At 46.4% G+C, this 25031-nt stretch overlaps 1 protein-coding gene across 1 annotated transcript; it reads right to left on the reverse strand.

Annotated features, from left to right (window-relative positions):
- Positions 1-4948: 4948 nt before the first annotated feature.
- Positions 4949-8368, reverse strand: LOC101756737 (protein ACTIVITY OF BC1 COMPLEX KINASE 3, chloroplastic). The gene is made up of 7 exons (XM_004962389.3): positions 7943-8368; positions 7592-7822; positions 6894-7229; positions 6093-6648; positions 5816-6002; positions 5358-5724; positions 4949-5271 (listed from the first exon to the last, which is right to left on the reverse strand). The coding sequence occupies exons 1-7, from the start codon at positions 8267-8269 to the stop codon at positions 5146-5148; spliced, it is 2130 nt and encodes a 709-aa protein (XP_004962446.1). The 5' UTR covers positions 8270-8368; the 3' UTR covers positions 4949-5145.
- Positions 8369-25031: the final 16663 nt, after the last annotated feature.

Below are 25031 nucleotides of genomic sequence, written 5' to 3' on the forward strand. Positions count from 1 at the left end.
AATCGATCTTTTTTTGGAGCTGAGAGCACCCATCTAGCCAAACACACCATTTTAGTTCCGGAGTTCTGGAGCGGAGCTAGCTCCACCTGAAGTTCTGGAGTGGAGCAGCTCTACTCGGAGTTGGAGCCATGCCAAACAGGATCTAAGTAAAACAACTCCATATTTTTCTAAAGTTGGTGGAGTGGAGTTGAAAAAAGTGAAGTTGGTGGAGTGAAGCTACTTTTTTTGAGGTGGAGCAGTTCCGTATCCACCATTGAAAGAACGGATGTGCTAGCGCTCGGACGTCCGATAAATTTATTTTTATCGGACGCTCCATAGCAACATTGAAAAATAACTATCAAAACATCAAAAATCAACACTTGCAACAACGAGGATTGCAACACCTTTACGTGCATGAAACATCTCGAATCGCTTCGTGCAACATTCAAAATAGACACATTGCAACAACAAAAAACATCTCTTACAGCATTACAACAACAAAAGAAAAGGAGACCGAAACAAAGAAAACAACTGTATGCAACATCATGAACAAGTTGGTGCAACACCATCATGAACAAGTTAGTGCAACACCCGATTGCTGGCAAGTTAGATTGTTGAAAAACAAATGAAACATCAAAATCCATTGTTGCAACATCCAAAAATAACTACTGCAACACCACCCGTCGCTGCTGCCGGAGCACGCAACGGCGCTGCTGCCACTGTAGGGGTCGCGCCGCTCGTCGGTTGCGGGCACCACAGCCGCCGGGCTCGTCCACTCGCTAGCCGAAGGCGTCGTCGCCGCCGAGCCTGCCGCTTGCTTGCTACACGTCGGGCTCCGTCGTTGCCGCCGGAAGGCACCACACGGCCCCGACGTGCCAAGGTCCCGAGGCAGCAGATTCGATAGCGGGGGTGTGGATCCGGCCATCCGTGGGGCGGATCTGGTTGCGAACCGCCGGAGACAACCACCGCCGCCATGGACGACCAAAGAGCAGCACAAGGGGGAAGGAGAGAAGGAGGGAGGGGCGGTGTGCTGCTTGTCAGCGGCCTTCCCGACGATGCCCGCGGTGGAGAGGAGGAGCAGCAGCAGCGAGGAGAGGATGGAGTGGAAGAGGTGCGCGGAGAGGATGGAGCAGATCAGAATGAGGATGGATAGGGAAGAAGAAAAGGATAAGAAGGAATCAGTTGTTCTGATGGTTGTGGGCTCCATGTTGAGATATTTTTAACGACCAGCGTCCGACGCGTCCGGACATATGAGTTGTATCATTTCCGTTGAAAGAATCCATCCTTTAACTATTTTACCATCAAAGGAACTAATCTTGTTACCGTTTGCTTCTGCCGTTATCCCTCGTCAGCCGATATCTAGCACTCCGTTTGCTCGGCGGGGAGTGCAGTCGATGCGCGCGCCGCCATGGCCTGGGACTGGAGGTGGTCGGCACATCCTGCCGTTGGCGTTGAGCAACTGAGGCCGCGTGAGTTGAATTTGAGATGCTCCAGCTTCGATTCATTGTTTTAGTGCGGCTTTGTTTGTCTCGGATGAGACTTAAGAAAACCAATTGATGAGAGAGCCTGATTCGTTATCTGCTAGCCTTGATTTGAGATGATTTTGTGCTAGCAGATCTCACGCATGGAGACCGGGGGAAGCCAATAGAGTGGGTCACGTCCTCAACGGACCTTGTTATCGCCAGGCTTCTGTCTTCGAGATTTTAGCTTGCGAGTTCGGTCAGGTGGTCGTCGATGGCGTTGATTTCGGCTGATGAGGGATAACGACAGAAGCAAACGGAGTGCTAGATCTATGTAATGTGTGATTTCTGGATGGTACATATCTAAGACTAGTTCTTTTGATGGTAAATAGTCGAAGATAGGTTTTTTTAATGGTAGATATTCAATTTTGCCTTTATTTTGTGTTTGGCTGTTTGCGAGCTTGTACGCACGGTGACTTTAGGAAATTGTTTTCCCGTGATCCGCTTAGATGCTTCCCTGATGACGTGTCCGTGTGCTGTGTGGTGATACGATCACGTCTTTTGTCAACACTCCCAAAACATCCAATGAGTTTCCACACGAGTGCTATCTAGGGTGCATTTGGCAGAGCTTCCGAAACGATTCTCTGCTGAATCCAGCAGGAGCTCTGCCAAACAGTTTTCAGAGAGAAGTAATTCTATGTTGATTGTGTGAAGTGATTCTCTGAAATGAACTAAGAGGCTGGTAGCATAAAAAATAGCTTTTTCGGATTCTGTGGAGTGATTCTCCATCCTGATTTAAGAGTTTATGCTAAAGAATCAAAGAGATATTTTCAGCTATAGAATCACTTCTCTCAACGAGAGAATCAGTTCCCGTGGAGAATTAGAATAAGATGGAGCTCTACCAAACAGACCCTAAAACAACTCAATTTGTACACCTCCAGGTAAACTCGAATGTTGGAACCTCACGCGAGTTTTCTCGGTGGCGAGAAGATACTTCAGCGCGCACATTACGTGGATTCGAGCCAAGTTTCGCAAAGAATTTGGGCCTGTTTGTTTCCACCCTCCTAAAGTTTTAGCTCCTAAAAGATTTTAGTCAGTTTTTAGGCACCTCCTAAAAGTATGTTTGGTTCCACCTCTTAAAAGTGACTAAAGGCAATAATAAAGTGGTAAAATACCCAAGATGCCCTTCCCCGTGCCCCTGCATGCCCCCGCTGTTGGCGCTTGGCCCGCCCGCCGCCCGCCGCCGGCCTCGGACCGCCCCTCCGCCGGCGCTGGCCATCCCGCCGCCGTCCTCGGACCGCCCCCTCCCCTCCTCCTGCTGGCGCCGCCCCCAACCCGCTACCCCTTTTCCTCTCTCTCTCTCACTCATCTCTTCTTCCTCCTCCAGCCTTGGAAACACCGAGCTGAGCAGAGCCCGTCCGCCAGCCAAATCCCCGGCCTCCGCTCCACCATCTTCAAATCGCCGCCTCCCACGGCTTCCTGACCCCTCCTCTTCCCCCTCGACCACTCCTTGTCCGCCGCCGTAGCTCCTGGCGTCGGGGATGTCAGATCCCGCGGTCGCCATTGCCGCCGGCCCAAGCTTGGGCGCCGCCGCCGAACACCACCTCCCCGGCCTCGTCGTCCCCAACAAGCAGCCAAAACGGGGTCGTGGTGAAGCCCCGGTGCTCCTGCGCCTATCACCGGCGGCTCTCCCTCGCCGTGCCGGACTCCCGGCACCGCTCCCCATCCGCCGGCCAAGGCCACGGCTGGCCATGCGTTGTCGGCTCGTGCCTGTGTGCGTGGGTGTGTTGAGGGTGCTGGGCGGTGGCGGGAGATGGGTGGCCGCGGCGGCCCTACGCACGGCTGCTGGCCGCCGAGGCGCGGGACGCGGTGGCCGCGGCGGCGACGCGGCACCCGGCGGCGCCCTGCGTGCCGCTCGCCGCGGGCGTCGCGGCAGGGGATGGGCGGCGGCGGGAGATGGGCGACGGGAGTTGGGCGGTGGCGGCGGGCGGCGGGAGTCGTGCGGGAGAGAGAGAGGGTAAGGCAGGGTCTAGCGTGCGGTGGGGGTGGGTGTGGGGATAGGAGCGGTCCAGAACCGATTTTAGTCGGTTTTAGGAGGGGGTGAGGGCCTAAAAGATTTGGACCTACTAAAAGATTTTAGTCACTTTTTAGGAGAAGTGTTTGGCACTTTAGACAGTTTTTAGTCACTTTTTAGGAGGTAAGGTTTTATGAGGATGGAAACAAACAGGCCCTTTATCTTGATTTCTGCTAAAAAACAGCCTCCGGAAAGCCTCAGTAAGCCGAAATGTATCCTCGCAAAAATGCCTAAAGTAGCCATGCAAGTACAAAGCTTGTTCATGCGTGGAGTGGTAGTGTGGTACATTCCAAGCCCTTTGTCGTGTGTCCTTTCCCCTAGCGAATATGGGCTGGTTCACTTCATTCGATTCCCATTCCGAAGCAGCTCTCGGCTCTACGGTCACTGAAAATTGTCCGATTTGGCATAACCGCGGCGGCGGCGGGTTCGGCTCTGGAGCAAAGGTCGCAGCCTTTTTCAGTGGAAATAGAGAGTATCACCGTGACAGAGATGCCGTTGGAAAAACCAAGCTTTTAGCTGAAGCTGATTTTGCTGCCAGTTCGATCGGCGCCCGACGAGGTTTCAGAAACCATGGATAGCTACCATCGTGTCACGCACAAACACGACCGTGCACTTCGCTTCCTCTTTTGATTTGGATTGAAACTGAAATGCCGCTAACCAACCACGTTCCGCCTAGTAGTACGGCCGTAGGAGATGTGAAAACCTGGCGACGTCGTTTTCCACCGGTTTTGCTCTTCAGACACCGTTCCATTTGCTTCATCACAATCACAACGCACGGCGTATCGAGTCCCTGATGCTGGCTTGATACTTTGAAACGGCAAGAGAATCGGTCAGCTTCAGAGACACGCACACATCATGTAACTTGAATTATCCAGCAAGTTGCTAGCACCGCCTCGATGGTGGCACACCAAGAGTTCATCTGCTGTCACATAATCAAATGGATGGGCTTCATCTCTGCAACCAACTGAACCATGGAACAAAGACTACGCATGTTTACTAACCTACTCTGTTACCATGTAGAGCCTACTCAATTACCATGTTGAGTTACCATATACGCAACAGTCAACAGGCTGACCTTAAAAGCATAACCTTATGGAAACATACAGACAAGACAAGTCACTTATACTTGACCAGGGTTCTATGTGCAACACATGTTCAATTGAACCATATGCGTGCCAAAAGGACGCCTCTGGCGCTAGCACTACTGCATAAAACACATTACACAATATACATATGACATATATGTAGTAAAATGGATCCTATGACCCCTTCTCTTTCTTTTTTTTTTAAAGGAGGACCATGTTGCTGAATGAACTGCAATGCATTAGACACAACGCAACATGGTTGTGGACCTGACACTTGCAGAATGCAATCAGTCAACCACTGTTCGTGGCAAGTGCAGCTGATGCAGCAACTCCAAGTAGGAAAAACTAGATGCACATATAAAAACACTAGAGAATCTTTATCAGTTATTGCCTATGTACTCAAATTATGGTCGTGCGAATTTATGGATCTTTATCCACCAAGAATGAAGAAATTCGCTATATACTTGATTCTGAATCATGCTTCCTTCTCATTACCTGTGAAAAGTATCGTGTGAATTTACATGCTTCATCTGAGCCTATCTAGTATCTACGAGGAAGATCCAGGAGCAGGTGGGGTCCTGAGAAGCTGTTGTAACAGACGGGCCGCAAGGCGCTGCGTGACCCCTCCTGCAACACGGGAACCCAGGACACGGGCCTCTGGTTCTTGTAGCACCTGATTATCAAAATCACTCTTCAGTACCAGTCACAGAATTCTCAGTAGCAGTTGAAGAGCACGGTAAGAAATTAAGCAGCAGTTACCTGTACGATTGGTTGCAAAAGGCTCGGGTCGAAGTTATTCGAGGACCTCAAAAGACCCCATACTCTGAAAACTTGGTCTCGGAGCTCCATCATTTGTTCCTGTTCAGCCTCGCTAAACTTGAAGGGACCTGCCGGATTGCCACTGGAAATTAATGGCTTCAAAAATTCTGGAGCCACGTTGTATGAATCAATCAGCGTTCCAATTGTGATGGCTTCTGTTACACGAACTGCCTCTTTCACAACTAGCACACGCAATTCCTCCCCATCAGGACCAAGGAGAAGCTTTAGAACAGGTTGTAGAGCATCTTTGGCTGCAAACTCTCTATCTTGGCGACCTTGAACAAGAAGATTTTCAAGCCTATTCCATCTGCAGAGACGGAAAAGTTAAACAATGGTATCCTGAGTGGTTCTTTGATCCGTCAAAAGACTAAAATATGTACAGATGAGCAGGTACTTGCCTGAATCTTCCGTCCTTGAACAGAAGCTCAATTAAAGCATCTCTTAGATATGGATTGGGATCAGTGAGTAGCCTTTTAGCAAAGTAAGGGTATGAGGCAGCAAGCACCTTAAAATTAGGGTCAGCATAGAGTGCTAAACCTTCCAGCACAGTCAGTGATCGCAGTATCAATGCGTAGTATGCAGGTACTGGATTTGAATAAAGAGACAAGTTATATCACTATTTGATCAAAATTAAGGCAGGACTAGAAAATAATATCTGAACAATTTAAGCTTTACCGTTGAATGGGTACTGATAGAGAACAGCACCTAACCCATCAACTATCGTCTTGAAGTTCAGCTCACTCACTGTTGCGTTCAGCGCATCATCAAAGAAATTCTTGAGAGCAGGCACAATTGGGGAAACATCGACATCAGGTTCCAAGAAATCTAGCGCATAATAATCACGAGCCATAGCTTCATAGTCCCTATTGACCAAGTGGACAACATGTCCTATAATGGCTACCCTTGCATCCTCTGGTGTTTCACTCATCATGCCAAAATCAAGAAAAGCAAGCTTCCCCTCGGGTGTTGCCAATATATTACCAGGATGAGGATCAGCATGAAAGTAACCATATTCCAGAAGCTGCCTCAAGCTACACTGGATGCCAATGTTGACCAAATCTAGAACCTTCAATCCTTGACTTTCAATAACTGCTTGCTGATTTAATTTTACACCCTCAATCCACTCCATAGTCAGAACCTTTGCACTTGTGTAATCCCAAAATATATCAGGCACCAATATATCTTGCTTATCGGCGTATAATTTCTTAAACTTTCTTGCATTTTGGCCTTCCTGCATTCCATATTTTTACAAATATATTTATTTAACCATGAATAACAACTGGCAGACAAACTAAACAGAATAATTATTATCATTGTGATCAAGCAACCGATAATTTCTATTTGCCTTTGAGTTCATTATTAACTAAGTTTATTGTAAAGAAATCAGTTTAAAAACAAACTATGTATATATTGTAGCCTGAAGACAAGGTTAACAAGGTATATTGAAAGAAGTTCACAAAGACAAGAGGAATGTACCTGGACATAATTGAGCTCTTGGAAAACTCTTCGAGCAAATTCATCCATGAGAGCAACAACATCACTGGTTACAATGTCAACATACTTATTTATTAAAAAGCCAAGGCCCCTGAGTAGATAAAAATCAAGCCCTATGGCATCCTCAATACCAGGTCTTTGCACCTTAACAGCTACCAGCTTCCCAGAGTATTTCAACCGTGCCTTGTAAACTTGACCTAAACTAGCAGCTGCAATCGGGGAAGGTGATATTGTCGAGTAGATTGAATCAAGTGGGAAGCCAAGCTCTCTCTCAATACATGCAAATGCCTCTTCATCCGGAAACGTGGGAAGTGAATCCTGCAAGATAGCAAGGTTTCAGCAGTTGGGAGGGACAGGGACCTCAAATTTGCAACAGAAGTAACCTCCCAATTTGGAAGCATCCTAAGATTCCAGCTGGTGGAACTGACTCCCTCTAGAGCAATTGCCTGTTATGTATGTGACTAACCATGATCTTGCATAATAGGAACAAACGCTAGGCACTAGTAATTGAATGTTGAATGGACTAAGAAGTTGGGTCTAGCAATGCTCAACTTTCACCAGAACCTGATCTAGCGGCACAATGTTGAAATGTCATGATTCTAGCTTTGATAGTGCTATCCTGAACTTCAGTTCACTACAGATTTGCCCAATTAAAAAGTGAGGAATGCACAGCAACGCACCTGCAACTCGGCAAGCTCCTCGAGGTACTCGGCCGGGCAGAGGTCGGGGCGCGTAGATAGCCCCTGCCCAATCTTGACGAAGGTCGGGCCGAGCCTGGTGAGGATGGTCCGCAGCTCCACCGCCCTGGCTCGCCGCTGCGCCGAGGACGAGTCCCCGCTCCGCTCGTCCAGCAGAATCTTCACCGCGAAGGCCCCCAGCTTGGACAGCACCTCCGCCGCCCTCAGCGCCACCTGATTTTGATTACACAGCAACAGTCAGCGCAGCACGAGCAGCCAAAACAATCCGAGCAAACGAGCTGCTGGGCAGAGGTCGATTATAATTCCAAAATCGATCCGGGTTCGTGCGCGTGCCTTGAAGGGGCGGGAGCCGTAGCGGGCGGCGAGCAGCTCGGGGGTATAGACGGTGGCGCCGGCGGCGCGGGCCATGGCGCAGGCCTCGGCCTGCAGGTCTTCGGCGCGGTCGCGGGCGAAGGATGAGGCCACGGGTGGCCCAGCCGCGGTCGCGGCGCCGTTGGCCGGCGCGGGCGGGGAGGCGCGCGGCGAGAGCTGGATGGAGAGGTCCGGGGACGGGGGCGCGGCGGTGGAGGCGGCGCGGAGAAGGGAGCGGCGACGGGGCCCGCGGCCGCGCGGGGGCGAGGGGAGGGAGAAGGAGACGGCGGCGGCCGCGGTGGCCGCCATGGCCGGCCGCGGCGGGGCGAGCGGGAGGGGAGGTGTGGAGGCAGGGGAGCTTGGGGTGAGCGTGCGCGTCGTCGACAGCGCTGGGCGTGTTTTTTCTTACATTTTGGTGGTTGTTTGGCTGTTTTTTTCCGGGAGATTTGATGTACGCCACAGAGAGAGCGCGAGGAGGCGGCGGCGTCCACGCCCACGCCACCGGCAGGCAGTGTAGGATTTGCTTCGGGAACTGACGAAGTGGACTGTAGGATTGGAGTTTCCGGAGAAAACGCTATGCAGGGTAGGAGTGGACTACCGGTATCTTCCGTCTGCGATAATTCCTTATTTAACGCTGGACAAATGATCTATCTTAAAAAAAATTCCTTCCTTATTTGACACTCACTTTAACTTTTATTCCCAAATTAACACTCTGTTCGATTATCCATCCGACCACCGTTAAATTCCCTATGAAAAGATTATTTTGCCCCTGCCTCCTTCCTCCTGCTCCTTCTCCCCCTCTCTCATGGCCCCGCCTTGCGCCTGCCTCCTCTTCCCCATGCTGCTGCTGCTACTTCTCCCCGCCACTAGCATCTGCTCCACCGCCTAGCCATCCGGCGAGCATCCCCAGACCACACGTCGTTGGCATCGTACCCCGCGCCCACCTCGCCCGCCACAAACATGCGCCCTCGCGCGCTCCCCGCGGTGCACCACCGACGCGGCGCGAACGGAACCGCGAGCCGAGTCGCCACTGCAGCGATGGTGTGGACGGGTCGAACACCACGGGGCGGGGCAGCGCTGGGCTGAGCGACCACGTGGAGCTCGTGACGAGGACGAGGCGCCCCGCGGCAGCCACGGACTGGAGCGGGAGGCGGCGGGAGAGGAAGGACGGGTGCTAGAGCCTCAGCGGCGACGACGGCATCGGCGGCGCCGACAGCTCGTCCCAGCGCCCCGCGATGGCGTCGTAGGCTGCAAACGAGACGCCGGCGCCAGTGGCATCGGCACCGCCATCGAGGACCGCATAGAGCGAGAGGAACGGTAGGAACGATGGTGAGTAGAGCAGGCGGCACCAGGGCTGGCAGACGGCATGCAGGAGATGTGGCGGGAGCGACGCGAGGCAGAGCTGAGCCAGGTGGTCCGGCAGACCTGGGAGCAGGGGCTGCTGCTGCGGGTGTTGCTCCCACGGCTGCTGCCGCTGTGCGTGCGCTCGGGACCGGTTCGCCTCCGCGGCGGCGGCGGTGTCGTCCATGGGCGTGGCGGTGACCGTCCGATGGCGCTTGTTGGGCTCGGTGGCGAGGAGGCGCGATGTGGCGGTGGCGATGGGGAGGACGGGTGCCAGAGCCTCAGCGGCAGCCGAGGAGGGGGAAGGGGGATGAAGCAGCAGCAGGGGGAAGAGGAGGCAGCGCAAGGCCGGGCCATGAGAGAGGAGGAGGAGGAGGAGGAGGAAGGAGATAGGAGCAAAATAGTCTTTTCACAGGGAATTTAGCGGTGGTCGGATGGAAAATCAAACGGACTGTCAATTTGGGAACGAAAGTTGAAGTCAATGTCAAATAAGGAAAAAATTTAAGGACTAAGGAAGGAACGGATTATTTGTCTAGTGTCAAATAAGGAATTATCTCCATCTTGTACTCCTACTGAAACTAAAAAACCGGTGAAAGGTACACAAATGCAAAAAGACACTAAAAATAAATTAAAAACCGGCATGTCTAAGTTGTGCAGCTAAGGAATTTCTATAGCAATTCGAAAACTAAAATGGAAGGAAGTGGTCATTAAGCCGTCAATTATAATGTAAGTACTCTATAACAGTGCGACAGTTTTAGTACCAGAAGCCAGCAAACTTTCGTTTTATACATGCCTTGCGCAGTTGTCTCTGAGCACGTCCAGGACAGCTACAGTTGGACACATGAGGGCCACGAAATTGATTTGTTTGACTCGAACTCTTGCCCCTGAGATCTTTCGTGGGAAATGAAAACTGAGCTAATCGCCACGTTCATAGAGTTTGTGGTGTGACCTTCAGGTACCGTTCGGATGGGCCTGGTAGAAGTACAACGGCCCGTTACGGAAGGTACTCGGGGACGCGTGCTCATCGAGGAATATAGGGCCTTGTTTAGTTGCCAAAGTTTGTAGGTGCCAAATTAGTATTACAGCACTGTAGCGTTTCGTTTGTATTTGTGAATTATTGTCTAAACATTGACTAATTAGGCTTAAAAGATTCGTCTCACAAAGTACAACAAAAATTGTGCAATTAATTTTTAATTTCATCTACATTTAGTACTCCATGCATGTACCGCAAGTTTGATGTGATGGTGAATCTTCTTTTTGCATAGTGACAAAGTTGTGAGTTGGGGGTGAACTAAACAAGGGCTAGGTAAAGATAGGGTTGCTGTAAAGAGATAAAGGTCTAGGACTAGATCGAATCGGAATCGGACTATATAAGTGCTGTAGGGATCCTCAAAAATCCAAACTATATTCGATATGATATATATTGAGAATATAAACCCCGAACACAAGACATAAGGTATTACACTAATCTGGTGACCCGAACTTGGTAAAGTCCTCCGTGTCCTTATGTCCATCCATCTAGCTCTAGGTATGGCAATCCCCTCCACACAATCTACCACCTTAGTCTACCCCGTGGTGGACTGCCGGACTATTCCCCTAGCAGTTGGCGTGCCAGGTAGGGGTTTGCCGTGTCAGTTGGCGAGCTTGATGGACGCCGTCAAGATCCCAAAGAGCTGCATCATCTTTGACGCCATAGGACTGGCAATACCTTTCCAGGACACAACGCTGCCTCCGCCGCCGGCGATCATGCGGCCAACCACTCGATCTCTCGGGGGTCAGCTTCTCGTCGGGGAGGTGCCCTGCATCATCCCTAGTCCTTCGATTAAGAAGATCGAAACCTTTGACCAGGCCCTAGCCTCGGTCGTGAGAAACTCGAGTCTGTCTAACAAATCCCATCTGGCTAATGCCTAGATCCCGACCGGCCGAGTAATCCTTGAGAGGCCACTTCAGGCTAGGAACTCACTAGTTCTGATTTGAGATTTGTTGTACCCAACAGCAGGAACAGACGGGGCCTCTGGAGCCCTCTACCTCTCTACCGATGGTCTGGTCCAAACCATAAATCGGATCGCGTCTCAACTAGCTGAGTGCATAACCCTCTGCAAATCTACTCTCGGAGGGGCGCCGACTGGTGCAGCTCCTCGTGTCCATGTCCGTTATGGGCTGAGGAATGCCGCCGCCACCTACTAGGAGGTGACGAGGAAAGCAATGGCGAGATCGAACTTCTTCGACTCGGTCAATGACCAGTCGGATGAGGACGAGCCGCAGATCATGGCTATCATCAACAGTCACCCACCTGCTGATGATTCTCTCTTCCCGATCTTGGAAGAGGGCGCGGAGACGGAATCTGCAACAGATCCAGAACCCGCAACAAAAGATCCGGTTCAGACAGAAACTTTTGTCGACTCCACTGATAGCTCTGAAAGCCACTCACCCCTTGGTTTCGTCTATGCCGTTGCAGCCCAGTGGTCTCCGATGATGAGCGAACCGTCAAGGGAGAGATGGAGCAAGCCAAGGCTCAATGCGTTCAGAAGAATGCCAATCGAGTGGCTAGGCGACAACAAATCCTTAATGTTGCTGAGAACGTCGTCGATGATCGAGATCAGGCTGAATCTCATTGAGACAGGAGAAGGAAGTCGCGTGGAGGCAAGCGATGCACCCTCTATCCTCGCAATTTAGAGCAGGAGTTCACCATGGACTACGATGGTCACAAGGTCTACACAACTCCAAAGGAGAATCTTATCACCACCAACAAAGAGCTCACCACTCTCCTTCCCAACATCCCGGGATTGGCTCGATTTAGCTTTACGTACAGCGATCTCCTCCACACAATCTACCACCTTGGTCTACCCTGTGGTGGACTGCTAGACTATTCCCCCGACAGAGTTGGTGAGCTTTTACTTTTTAGCTTTATGATTTAAAGTTCACTTGGTATTTCCATTTGAAAAAAGTCCATTTTACTCCCCTCATCTATTTACTTTGTCCACTTAACCCCCTAAGCAAAATTTAGGCTCACTTTACTCCCCAAACTATTTCATTCGATCCAATCTACCCCCTAATTACATTTTTTTTCTTCATGCACAAATTAAATTTTAAATTCTGATTTTGTCAGTTGACTTATAAGGTGGTGCTCTATGTTAGAAAAATATATTAGAATTTTTTCATGATTACTTTCATACAGTTTTGTATATCTAAGATCAATATCGTATTGTATTCCTAACCTATGAAATTAATCATGAAAAATTCTTAGTATAATTTTCTAACATAAGGCATCATGTTTTGTATATGCTCACAAAATTTAAACTCAAAATTCAACTCATAAACGAAGAAACAAAAAAGAAAAATCTAATTAGGGGTAGATTGGACCAAACGAAATAGTTCACGGGAGGAAAGTGAGCCAAAACTTTGTTCATTTCAATTTCACAGTTCGTTCTTCTACAGTTTTACATGTTCTTTTGTCCAACTTCACTCCAACAGTGAAGCTAACTACTAATATCAAGCCTTTGGGTAGGGCTCCGGGATGCTCGGGCTTCGACACTGCAGCACTCTGGAGCTGGAGCTGGTGAAGCTTAAAAAATGTGGTTTCACCAGCTCCTAATCTTTTCTAATTCATTTTGCTCAACAGGGAAAAAAATAACTTCTCACTGCGGTGTGCGGTGACACACAATGCTGCTACAGTGTACATGCAGGAGGAGTCGGATCTGGCCAAAACCCGGCCAAGCGGGCCGTCATGTTCTCTTATTTTTCATATGCTCATTTACCCATAGCATAATGCATAAGATAAAGGGACCTTCTAGTTTCAAGATGAAATCAAATTAAAATGACCACCCATGCAACGATTTCAATTCTACTGAAAGATTTAGTTAGGGGTAAAGGGCGGAAATGTTACAATAATACACATTACTGTTGCAGAAATACTCATTCTGGTTATCTAGCACGCGGTGCAAGTTACAATTCATGTATTTTCACGTGAATACATGCGCATGTGCGCCTTCAAATTCATGATCTTATTGCGTGATTTTTTCTTACCATCCCACATGCATATTATTGCTAGCAATAGGGAATTGTTTCTTTTCAATCTTGTTCCTAAAACTTTGGTCTATTATCTGGGCATGTAAATGACTTAAAATAAAAAAAATTCAACTATAAGTTTGTAGATTTCATCAAAACCTATAACTTTATATAAAATCTGTCTCCATCCAGATTTGCAAAAGTTTAAAAAAATATAAATACCAGGTAAAATGTCAAATCACAAAGACAAGAGGTTATCTGTGCTGGCTCTGATTAAGAGGGACTCGAATTTGTATGCAATCTCGGCCATCCAATCTTCTAATGAACTATCCAGATCTTCTGCTACAGTGATAAACAATGCCTCTATGAACAGGACTGGTTCTGTGCTGTACGGTGACCAAGAGAGCTCTCCCTCACACCTACCCGCCACTGCTTAAGTTGCAGTGCCTATAGCAACTGCACAGGAATTTGGTTGCATTGAGAGCTACTAGCATGGAAAATCCACAGATTGTTCTGTACCGGCTCTTATACTCGGTAATCTGACATGAATGAAACACTATGTTGTAGTGTTTGATGTCCTCAATAAATAAATATTGGGAACATTCTCTTCCGATACCACAGAAAAACTCATAGAACGGATGGAGTAATTTGTTATATTTGAAAAGATTGAAAATAAAGATAGGCATATTCCATATTGAGACATTAACAAGGCACCGTATCTAGTGGAAACCAGAGCACTGTGCAACCTTGGAAACTCTGAATAAGACCACAAGATGTTCATCCAATGGATAGGGTTAGAGATGGGGTTAATTTGCACTTAAACGCTCGCCGGCCAGCAATGCAAAACGGTATTTTGCGAATCCCCCTAGCCCCTGGTCCCTCCAAACCCCCCTACCATGGAGTCCAACGCGTGTGGCATTTCGTCTCTCCGCGGACAAAATGCGCCACCGCTATGGACCCTGTGCACGAGCAGCGGACGGACGCCCTCTCTCAAGTCAGTTGCCGTTGATTCTATGTCCATCGACACCAATGATGCCAGACTTACAGGAAGAAGGTTCCATGCTGCCAGCGCTCAGGTGTCCAATGCGCCGTGTGTAAGCAATATAATCACGCAAAGTTTTTTATTTACACACGATTGCAAAGAATATTTGAAGCATGTGGTTGGAATGATGTTTGATACACTCACAGTGTGGAGAAATTTTACAAATCGTATGCACATGAAGCTAGTTTCTCTGTTCGTGTTGGTCAGCACAAGAAGCAAAATTAAAAAATATTAATCAAGCGGTATTATTGTTCAAGGGAAGGGTACAGAAAGGAGAACGTAAAAAATGTTATTGATGAATCCGGAAAAAAGAGAAAGACACATAATGTGATTGAAACCAGATGTGGTTGTGAGGCACATATTGTTGTCGAGCTTGGCAGTGATAAGAAGTATCAGATAGCTTCAATGGTTGAGGAGCACAGCCATAGTTTTGTGTCACCAGATAAGAGGAATTTGCTAAGATCCAACCGTAATATTAGTGAGAGGGCAAAGAGTACTTTATTCAATTGTCATAAGGTTAGCATTGGCACCTCACAGGCATACACACTTCTCCATGTCAGTGAGGGTGGGTTTTAGAATATTTGAAGCCTGTGGTTGGAATGATGTTTGATACACTCACAGTATGGAGAAATTTTACAAATCGTATGCACATGAAGCTAGTTTCTCTGTTCGTGTTGGTCAGCACAAGAAGCAAAATTAGAAAATATTAATCAAGTGGTATTATTGTTCAAGGGAAGGGTACAAAAAGGAGAACGTAAAAAATATTATTGATGAATCCGGAAAAAAGAGAAAGACACATAATGTGATTGAAACCAGATGTGGTTGTGAGGCACATATTATTGTCGAGCTTGGCAGTGACAAGAAGTACCAGATAGCTTCAATGGTTGAGGAGCACAGCCATAGTTTTGCGTCACCAGATAAGAGGCATTTGCTAAGATCCAACCGTAATATTAGTGAGAGGGCAAAGAGTACTTTATTCAATTGTCATAAGGTTAGCATTGGCACCTAACAGGCATACACACTTCTCCATGTCAGTGAGGGTGGGTTTTAGAATGTTGGGTGCACGCTGAGGGATTTGCAAAACTATTACCGCGACCTCAGGACCAAAATCAAGGTTGAAGATGCACAAATGTTTGTGGCACAACTTGAGCGAAAGAAGGAAGTAAATCTTGCCTTCTTTTATGACTTTATGGTGGATGAACAAGGACAACTTCTTCATGTGTTTTGGGCAGATACCTTATGCAGGAAAAACTATAGTGTTTTTAGTGACGTGGTTTCGGTAGATTCAACATATACCACTAACAAATATAACATGATTTTTTTGCCCTTTACTGGAGTCAATCATCGCTTGCAAAGTGTTTTCCTCGGGGCAGCATTTTTGGCAAATAAAAAGATCGAGTCATATGTATGGTTGTTTAACACCTTTCTTAAGGCTATGGGTGGAGTAGCACCTCATCTAATTATAATAGATGAAGATGCGAGCATGAAGGCTGCTATTGCTCAGATTCTACCAGATACAGCTCATAGACTTTGCATGAGGCATATCATGGAAAAGGTACCTGAGAAGGTCGGACCCTCTATAAGAGAGGATGAACAGTTCTAGGATAGACTAAACATATGTATTTGGGGCTCCAAGACTTCAGATGATTTTGAGTCACAATGGAATTCTATCATAACAGAGTTTGCACTCATGGGAAATGATTGGTTTTCCACAAAGTTTACATTCGTCAATCATGGATTCCGGCATATTTTATGGACATACCTCTAGCAGGAATCCTTAGGACTACGTCACGATCGGAGAGTGCAAATTCTTTTTTGAACCATTTCATTCCTCAAAAATTGACCTTTGTTGAGTATTGGCTAAGGTTTGACACAGCTTTGGAGTGCCAGCGCCAAGAGGAGTTGAAAGCCGACAATGCAAGTTTTCACACCACTCCTAAATTAATGACACCATGGGCCATGGAGAAGCAATGTAGTGTGATATATACACATGAAGTTTTTAGTAAATTTCAGGGGCAAATTGTAGCTGCAGGAGACCATTGCATTATTCAAGGCATTACAGAGTGTGAAGATATAAAAATTATCACCATCAGTAGTCTATCTAGAAAAGAGCGAGTGGTTCAGTTGAACAAGTCAAACATGTTTGGTAGATGCTCTGTAAATCATATGAGTCCTATGGCATCCCGTGCTATCATATCATACAAGTGCTTAGAGCCGAGAAGCAAAATGAGATACCATCGATTTATATTATGAAGAGATGGGAGAAAAGATGTGTATTGTATGATTTTTTTTCTATGGCTATTTTGTACAATAGTCTTGATCAGATCTTCAATTTTACAGGGAACTATTCTTTGATGAAGAAGGTAACCTACTAGATGAAAAGCCTAAAGATCCTATGGAGGTGGCAATGCGGAAAAAGATTTTAGATTCACGCAACAAGTTTGAAGATCTTATCCAAATGGCCAAGAACTCTGAACAAGGGATGGACTTTTATTTTCTAGTTTATCCAACCTAGTAGAACCTCTCCAAAAGATCACACCTGCTATAAGAGTTAATAAACAGGATGAGTATGAATCTTTCCTTGGTAGTAAAATCCCAAATGAAGTCGATATATATCCACCGAATGATATCAAGTCGAAAGGGAGATGCAAAAGAATTAAGAAGAGCAAGGAGATGAAGGCTAGAAGAAAGGGTAAAAGTAAATGGACGTGTGGAAAATGTAAGGAAGTAGGGAATCATGATGCACGCAATTGCCCAAACAATGTTGTTGGCTGATATTTCAAGTTCGTGTAACCTTTGGAATGCTTCTTGTAAACGCTTTTTTTACTAGTGACATCATTTAGCTTATTGCTGCAAATTTTTAGTGTTTCAGTGCATTATACATGGACATGGAGTTCACTGCAATTTATTTGATTAGTGCATTTGCATAAATGTCATTGCATTTACATCCTTACACAGAAGTCAGTACATATTGCTTAGATTCTACCTCATACAACTCAGATTGGATATATTGCTCAGTGCATTATACACAGAAGTCAGTACATATTGCTCAAATTACACAGAGTAGGCTTATGTTCCGGCATTACATAGAATGCAGAATTGGCATTGGCATTACACAGCATTGAGCCGCCGCCCATCTCCGGCGACATGGCTGCACCACCCTAGCCACTGTGGATCTCTACGCTCGAGCGGCGATGGGTGGCGGTTGACAAGCTCCTCGAAGGTGTCTCAATCACCAGGCCGGTGAATCAACAGGCCAGCGGCGTGGCACCCTGGCCATGCCAGGCAAAGCGGCACGCCACGGGTGGGAGGGCCCCGATGGGTCGGCACACCACATGTGGAAAGGCACCGACGGGATGGCACACCACGGGCAGAGGGGCGCCGACGGCGCCCTCACCAGGCCGGCGGAGCGGAGCGCCACGGACGAAGGGGTGGCGGTGAATCGCCTCCCCCGAGCGAAGGGTCTAGATGGATGGAGGGGGGATTAGAGGAGGCAGGGGGTAGGGGGATTCGCAAAATACCATTCTGCATTACTGGCCGACGGGCGTTTAGGTGCAAATTAACCCCATCTATAATCTTATCCATTGGATGAGCATGTTGTGGCCTTGATTTAGAGTTTCCAAGGTTGCACAACGGCTCTGGTTTCCACCAGATACGGTGCCCATTAACAAAGCATAGCTTACAAGTTAGCAGCAAATAATAATAGGTGAAGAAGGGTGCGGTATAATTCAAGTACAGTGGGGGACTTGAGGGGGATTGGAAATGATTAGGGGTACGGTTAAGGTAGAGAACAGGAGAAGATGGATATACGAGATTTTGTAGTGAAAATAAAGACAATGAGGAAAATGAGGCACGGTGAATTGATTAGGCTATGATAAGATTTTCTATCACGCATGAAAATGGCTAGGAAAATTTCCAGCAAGTCCATATTAGAAATTGATGTCAATCACATATAATATGCTGAAAATTTCAGCTCCAACATGAATATAGAGTTCTTTTAATTTATCTTGTCTAAGGTCGCATTATCCAATCTCAAACTCTATAGGTAAGAAACAAACTTTTTATGAATAAATAAAATATATTGAATGTAGATATTAAGGTTCCTACATAACAAATATGAAGTAAGAACCATCACAAATAATCTATCTTAGCTTAGACAATTTCAAACAAGAATTGTGGGCTAATTTTTTTACAATTAATTGCTTATTAGAATATACGTTAAATAATTATTATTATGGAAAATAATTACAAGTAAGATTGTGAACCAATGAAACATATATCTATAGACCATTTGTAATATAGTGAAATGACAGTATATATAAATGGACTATGTAACTAGAGAACACATCGAAGTTACCATGGGTTACGGTGGTGTCGTGTTACCAAACACGATAGCGTGTAAATCGGTGTATCAAAAATTTATCCAAAAATATGAACTGATAGAGCACACAAACATCTATGATCATGAAAGTTTAAGGTTGAACAAAAACTTGTGCAATGTGAAAAAAAAGAGAAATCAACAATTGAACAGTTGCAGGTTGCGACACAACTATTCAAGTGCTATTTTCTCTTTTTTCTTACTCCTAGCATAATTTTTTATTCAATCTTAAACTTTCAGGGATAAAAGTTGTTCTAGTAGATTACCAACCCCGTACCCAATAAAAAAATTGGCAATCAGCAAAAAAAACTGCCCTCTCTACTGAAAATAGAGGGGAGACACCCCTCTCACCTATCCACCGTTTCTTGTGGAGTGGGGATATTTCCCCATCCCGTGCCACCGCTCGCCTCTCTCCATTCTGACTCCCGAGCACCATTGCTCGCCTTGCTTTGCCCTAGCGCCACCCCACGCTCTGGATTGAGAGCTTGCTCATCTAAATCGACCTCCTCCCGAGCCAAATCAACAGTCTTGTCCGTCTCGCACCTGCCCGCCTCACTCAGCTCCTGCGCCGCCGCTCCACCTCAGCACCGGTGCCCAGCCTCACTCCACTTGGTCATCGCACTATGGATCCACATGACCCATCCTGCCATGCTTTGCTTCTTCCACGCCCGCCTCCAGCTCCTTCCCAATGCCGCCATGGATGGAACCCCGTCGTCGCAATTGGAACCGATGCTCCTCCATTGCCCTACAGCCTTACTATGCCCCGTGGAGGTGCCACAACTCCCCTTGCCTACGCCAGACCAGCCATCCAGAATCCTCGTCCAGCAGCTCATGGAGGACCCTTCATGCCCACACCGACGCTGCGCAAGGCACGCACGAACAAGAAGGCGAGTGGTGTTGGCTCAGAGCAGCTCCCCCCACACTGCTGTGCAGGTTCACATGTCATAGAGCGCACCAGCCAGCACCCCAACTGTGGCTTGTGAGGTTGACATGGATGACGCCTACCACTTGCTCGAGCAAATGCATCCAAGGTGAGTTCTTGACTTTTTTATCAGTCTATGTAGCTAATATATATGTAGCTATATATGTAATAGTTTGCCGCTTTACTGTGTAAAACTTGCTTAGGAGATAAATAAAAATGCCAATACTCTTAGAACAATGAAAATTATATTTGGTACATGAGGCACACTTCAAACCTCTCTGAGGATGGTAGACAACTCTTTGATCAGTGGCACTATATTGTTCACCTGCCATTTCCTTGTTTGCATCCCTATTTGGTAACCTATGCTTTGTTATCAGTTTCCTCCGCCTAAAAAAATTACTCCAGCAATTTTGAAATGTTTTTTTGGTTCACATAACTCATTTAGGTGGCATACTCCTATTGAATTAAGATTGAATTGTATATGCGCAACCCATACTCATTTGATTAACCCATAGTTCTTTAGTTCATCTATCCAATGAAAACAAGAACGATCCATTTTCATGAACAGTGCTAGCTGATGCATGCAGATAAGTAAAACTAGTATTGTTATACACATGTGAGTTCAAAGCAATCCTTAACTCCACAGAGCCACTTTGCTACATTAATCAAGTAGTTGAATGTTTCTAGATATGTATCTTTGGTTTAAGAGTTCATCAACCAGTTCGTTTATGGGTATGCTAAATGATGATGTGGGCATAGATGATATCTCCCTTTCAATGCCATATGAAGATGAGGAATATGCTGAACATGATGTCCCTAATCCGATTACAAAAAAGCTCACCATTCAAGGTTTGCCAACTACTCAACGCAAGAAGATGAATCATTAATCTTGGCATGGCAAAGTATAAGTCTTGATCTTGTTACAGGGAATGACCAAAACCATAGCACATACTGGAAGCGCATATATTACCATTATCACCACAAAAAAAAGTGTGCTTCTACCCGCTCTCTTGCTTCACTCCAACATCGGTGGGGGTACAATTCAAGAATGTTGCAATAAGTGGGCAGGCTACATGTCACAGGTTGAGCACCTCCATCCAAGTGGTGTTCCATACTAGGAGCATGTGAGTAATTAATGTCTTGCAAACTGTTTCTAACACTTTGCTCATGACATTTAGCAAACCAACACTTGCTAAATTTGGTAGATCAACATCGCCCAGGAAAGGTACAAGGACAAGGATCCAATTAAAAGGAGGCCATTCGTCATGCCGCATTGTTGGACCATGCTGCAACATAATTAGAAGTGGCTATAAAGGAAAGATGGAGCTCCACCTAAGAGACAAAAGTCAACCAACTATTCACTAGATTTTGCTGATGTCGAAGATGTTGATGATGATGGAGTACTGAATGAGAATGGGAGAGGCAGGAGTCCAACTCCATGCTCAGCAGCGCCCGGAAGTAAGAGGCCTCCAGGTAGAAAGGTGTAGAAAGAGAAGTTAAAGAAAGGATCAGAGAGTGGCATCTACAAGGAGGTGTTCCATGAAATGACCACAGAAAGAAAAGAGAAGAAACAAGAAGACAAAGCAAGGTGGATGGAGGTTAAGGCAATGGAGGAGCGAAAGGTCATTGAGGAGCGGAAGGTGGTCGTTGAGGAGTGCAAGGTGGTCATTGAGGAGGAGAAACTGCAGGTCATGAGTGAGAATGCAATGAACAAGAAATTCAAGTGAGAGCAAAAGATCATGTTCGTGGACACAAGTTGCCTTGATGATGAGCAAAAAGCATTTGGCAGTGCAATGCATGCGTAGATCTTGGCAGCACTGATAGGAGGGACCTCAAGCGACACCGCTGGTGTGTGATAAAGTTTGTGGTTTCATTATATGTTCATGCACGTTTGAAACTTTATTTTGCTTTTGCTGCTACCTGCTACTAGGTTGTCCTGACATCCAACCCAAATTTGGATGGCCCGGTAGTAGCCCATGAGCTCAGATGCGCATGTTTAGTACCACCTTGCTATTTGAGCAAGGATGGAACCAACTTATAAACCTTTTGTCTACCAGCCATAGCACCTTCGGGTTAACCCTTTTACATAAAGAGAGGACAAAAATGTAAGCAGGGTGCTATGTGTATGCATCCCGTCCCTCGGAAGGGCTGAGCGATGCGGCTTTGGAGGATGGGGTGTTACATTATTTTTGGACATGTTGTTTGGGCATATTTATGGCTCTAGCTTTAGAAATACCGCTGACTTACATAATTATAGTGAGCTAAGTGTTCATCTATCTTAGATAAACATAAACACTACCACAAGCCTGCTATTTTTTTTGTTTCCTAGTCATCTGTGATATATGCTTGCGAAAGAGTTTATTGATATTTTCCACTAGTGAGCTGCTTGGTAATATATGCTTCTACATTTCTATGAACTTGTGTGTTGCTGTTCTTGGAAGGTGGGGAGCAGGAGAGGGAGAATTTGAGGTGGATTTGTTGATCGGTGCTTGAATTTGGAGGTGGGTGCTTGAATTTGGAGGTGGGATGAAGTAGTGGTCAACCTGTAGCTTTGCTTATGGAGAATTTAGAGGATTTGTAGTGGAAGGAATGGAATAAAGGATGGACCTGGACTGTTGTGCTTGCTCGCTGAAATTAGAAGGATGAAAGAAGAAGTTGTTGTAGTTAGGATTAGGAAAGAGTAGTAGTGATTAGGGAGAAGAGATGGGTCGTATCTATATATTTAGGTGGATTGTGGCCTAGGATGACAGCCTATTAAAGTATTGTATATGAGATATTGATAATTAGCTGAAGGAGGAGGCTAAAAAGTTAACTACTAAACTATATATGTGCTTTTAGGAGATTATGTATTAGTAATTTATTGGAGATGCTCTAACACTGGCCGATAGGTTCTCTATGTAACTAATGCCTTACTTTTACCTAGTTACTTTTACCTAGTTACCTATTGTATAGGAGCGTGGGTAGGATGACAAAGAAATTAAGGATAATTTTTTTAAACAAAAGCGGCACGAGAATGTGCCTATTTCATTGATAAAGAGGGATAGTCACATCCGGCTAACCGGAAAAAATGAAAACAAAAACTATATAAGGATTGTTGTTACTCTCGCGCTAGAAGGCCCGCAAGACTCTTGGCCCCCGTTGTAATCCATAGGTTCACCGAGGACTTGATTTTTGCCAGCAATGATGGTACAGATGAACCCTAGTGACGGAATATTATGGAGTTTCTTTCATTCCATACTTCCCACGTGACCAGTAGCGTTAAGCTTCTTGTCACCTTTCGTGAGATTCCTGGTGTCGACGTGATATTGGTCCACCATTCCAAGGTGGTTGTGCTTTGCAGCCATTCTTTTGGGTCCAGCCTTTCCTATGTTAACCACAAGGCCACATGTTTCCAAATTCATCTTGTGAATCTACATTTTGCTACATTTTGCTAGGAGGTGATGCGCCGTCTCCATCGTGCATCTGCATAATGAGCAAGTCGGGGTGTGGTCCCATCCTCGTTTTGCTAGTCTGTCTGAAGACCAGGAGTTTGCATTTTGGTAGGGCCCAGGCCTACCAGACGGTTGCGAGGTTTGGCGTCCTTGCGCATCCTAGGAATTGTGCTTTGTATGCTGAAGTCGCTGTGTATTGGCCGCTCTGCGTGAATTTCCATGTAATTCTGTCTTCCTGGTTAGGTTATAGCTTGTAAGGTTGTATTAGGCTCCATAGTGTTGCGAATTCTCTTAGGTGTGTTATTGTGAAGCCTGCTGTGTGGTTAAGGTCTCTAATCCACTCGCTATTTTCTAGCGCTTCGCACACCGTCCTCTTTTTCTTCCTTGCTTTGGCATAGAGTTTAGGGGCGATGTCTTTCGATCGGCGTCCTTGTATCCACGCATCGTGCCAGAAGCATGTCTTGTCGTGCATGCGGCGAAAAGCAGTCTGTCGTGGTCATCGCACGGTGTTTCTGTTCTGGCCCACGTCTTGTTGGGGGAAACCCATTCATACCATAGCCATCTGATACGCAGCGCCCTTGCAAATTTGTCAAAGTTCAGAATCACTCCCCCATGCTCCTTCGGCAAAGTGGTCCTCGTCTAGTTGACCTTGCATTTTCCTCTAGTGAGTTCCTTGTCTCTCGCCCATAGGAAGCATTTTCTTATTTTTGTCAATCTCTCCAGTACGTCTTTAGGTGTTTTGGGTGCCATTAGCTGATATATGGGTTGTGAGGATAAAAATGCTTTGGTGAGGCATCCGCCGTCGGCCTGTGTTAAGTTCCTTCCTTTCCAGTTTGATAGCTTGCTCGCTATTTTGTCTACCATTGGTTGGAAATCTATTCGTCTTAGTCGTGTTTCCGTTAGTGGTAGCCCCAGATATTTTATTGGGAAGTTACGTCGCGCTACTGGGTAGTTGCGTAGAACTGCATCAGGCGTGACACTTGTTTTTTGTATGTTCGTTTGGAGGCCAGTTGCTTCTCCGAATTTGAGCAATACGTCCTTTATGTTTGTGACGTATCGTGTAGTGGGTTTGATGAAAATTACCATGTCATCAGCATACATGGATACTCTCATTCTTGCCGCTTGGCCATTGAGCTTGTTCATCTGAGCTTTCTTAGTGGCCATTGCCATGAGTCGTTGTAGTGGGGTCTATTGCCAGGATGAAGAGTAGCAGTGAGAGCGGATCGCCTTGGTGAAGTCCTTTGCCATGATGTATGGGTTCCATGGGGATCCCGTTTAGAAAAATTCTTGATGTTAATGTGGTCAAAATGGTCGTGATCCAGTTCCTCCATTTTAGTGGGAATCCTCTGTGCTGCATCATCATCAATAGGTAGTCCCATCGTACAGAGTCGAAAGCTTTGGATATATCTAGCTTCATGAGTAAGGTCGGCCGTTTGTTTATGTGGAAGCGGCATGACAGGTTGCGTACATAGAGGAAGTTGTCACAAATGCTCCTTTCTTTGATGAAGGCACTTTGGCAAGGCAATATCAGTTCGTTCATAAATTGAGCTAGGCGTAGGGCAAGGATCTTTGTTATGATCTTCGCAATAGTGTGGATTAGACTAATTGGTCTGAAATCTGTAATATCCTCCGCACCATCCTTTCTTGAGATTAGGATGATTGTGACCTTGTTTAGCAAGTTTAGGTCTGCACAACGAGAGTTATGAAAGGAGTTGATGGCCGCTATTAGGTCGCACTTGATCGTCTCCCAGCAGCTGTTGAAGAAAATGCTTGTGTGGTCGTTAGGTCCCGGTGCTTTGTTTCGTGGCATCTGCGCCATCAAAAACCCCGTGGAACACGCGCTGCCCTGTCTGCTGACTGTGCTATATCTTGAGGATAATCCATGTTTATTAAAAAATCAGGCCCATCATATATTATGAGACTCCCATTTATGAAATTCTGAAGCAAGG

The sequence above is a fragment of the Setaria italica genome, chromosome III (assembly GCF_000263155.2).
Source record: "Setaria italica strain Yugu1 chromosome III, Setaria_italica_v2.0, whole genome shotgun sequence".
Lineage (NCBI taxonomy): Eukaryota > Viridiplantae > Streptophyta > Magnoliopsida > Poales > Poaceae > Setaria > Setaria italica.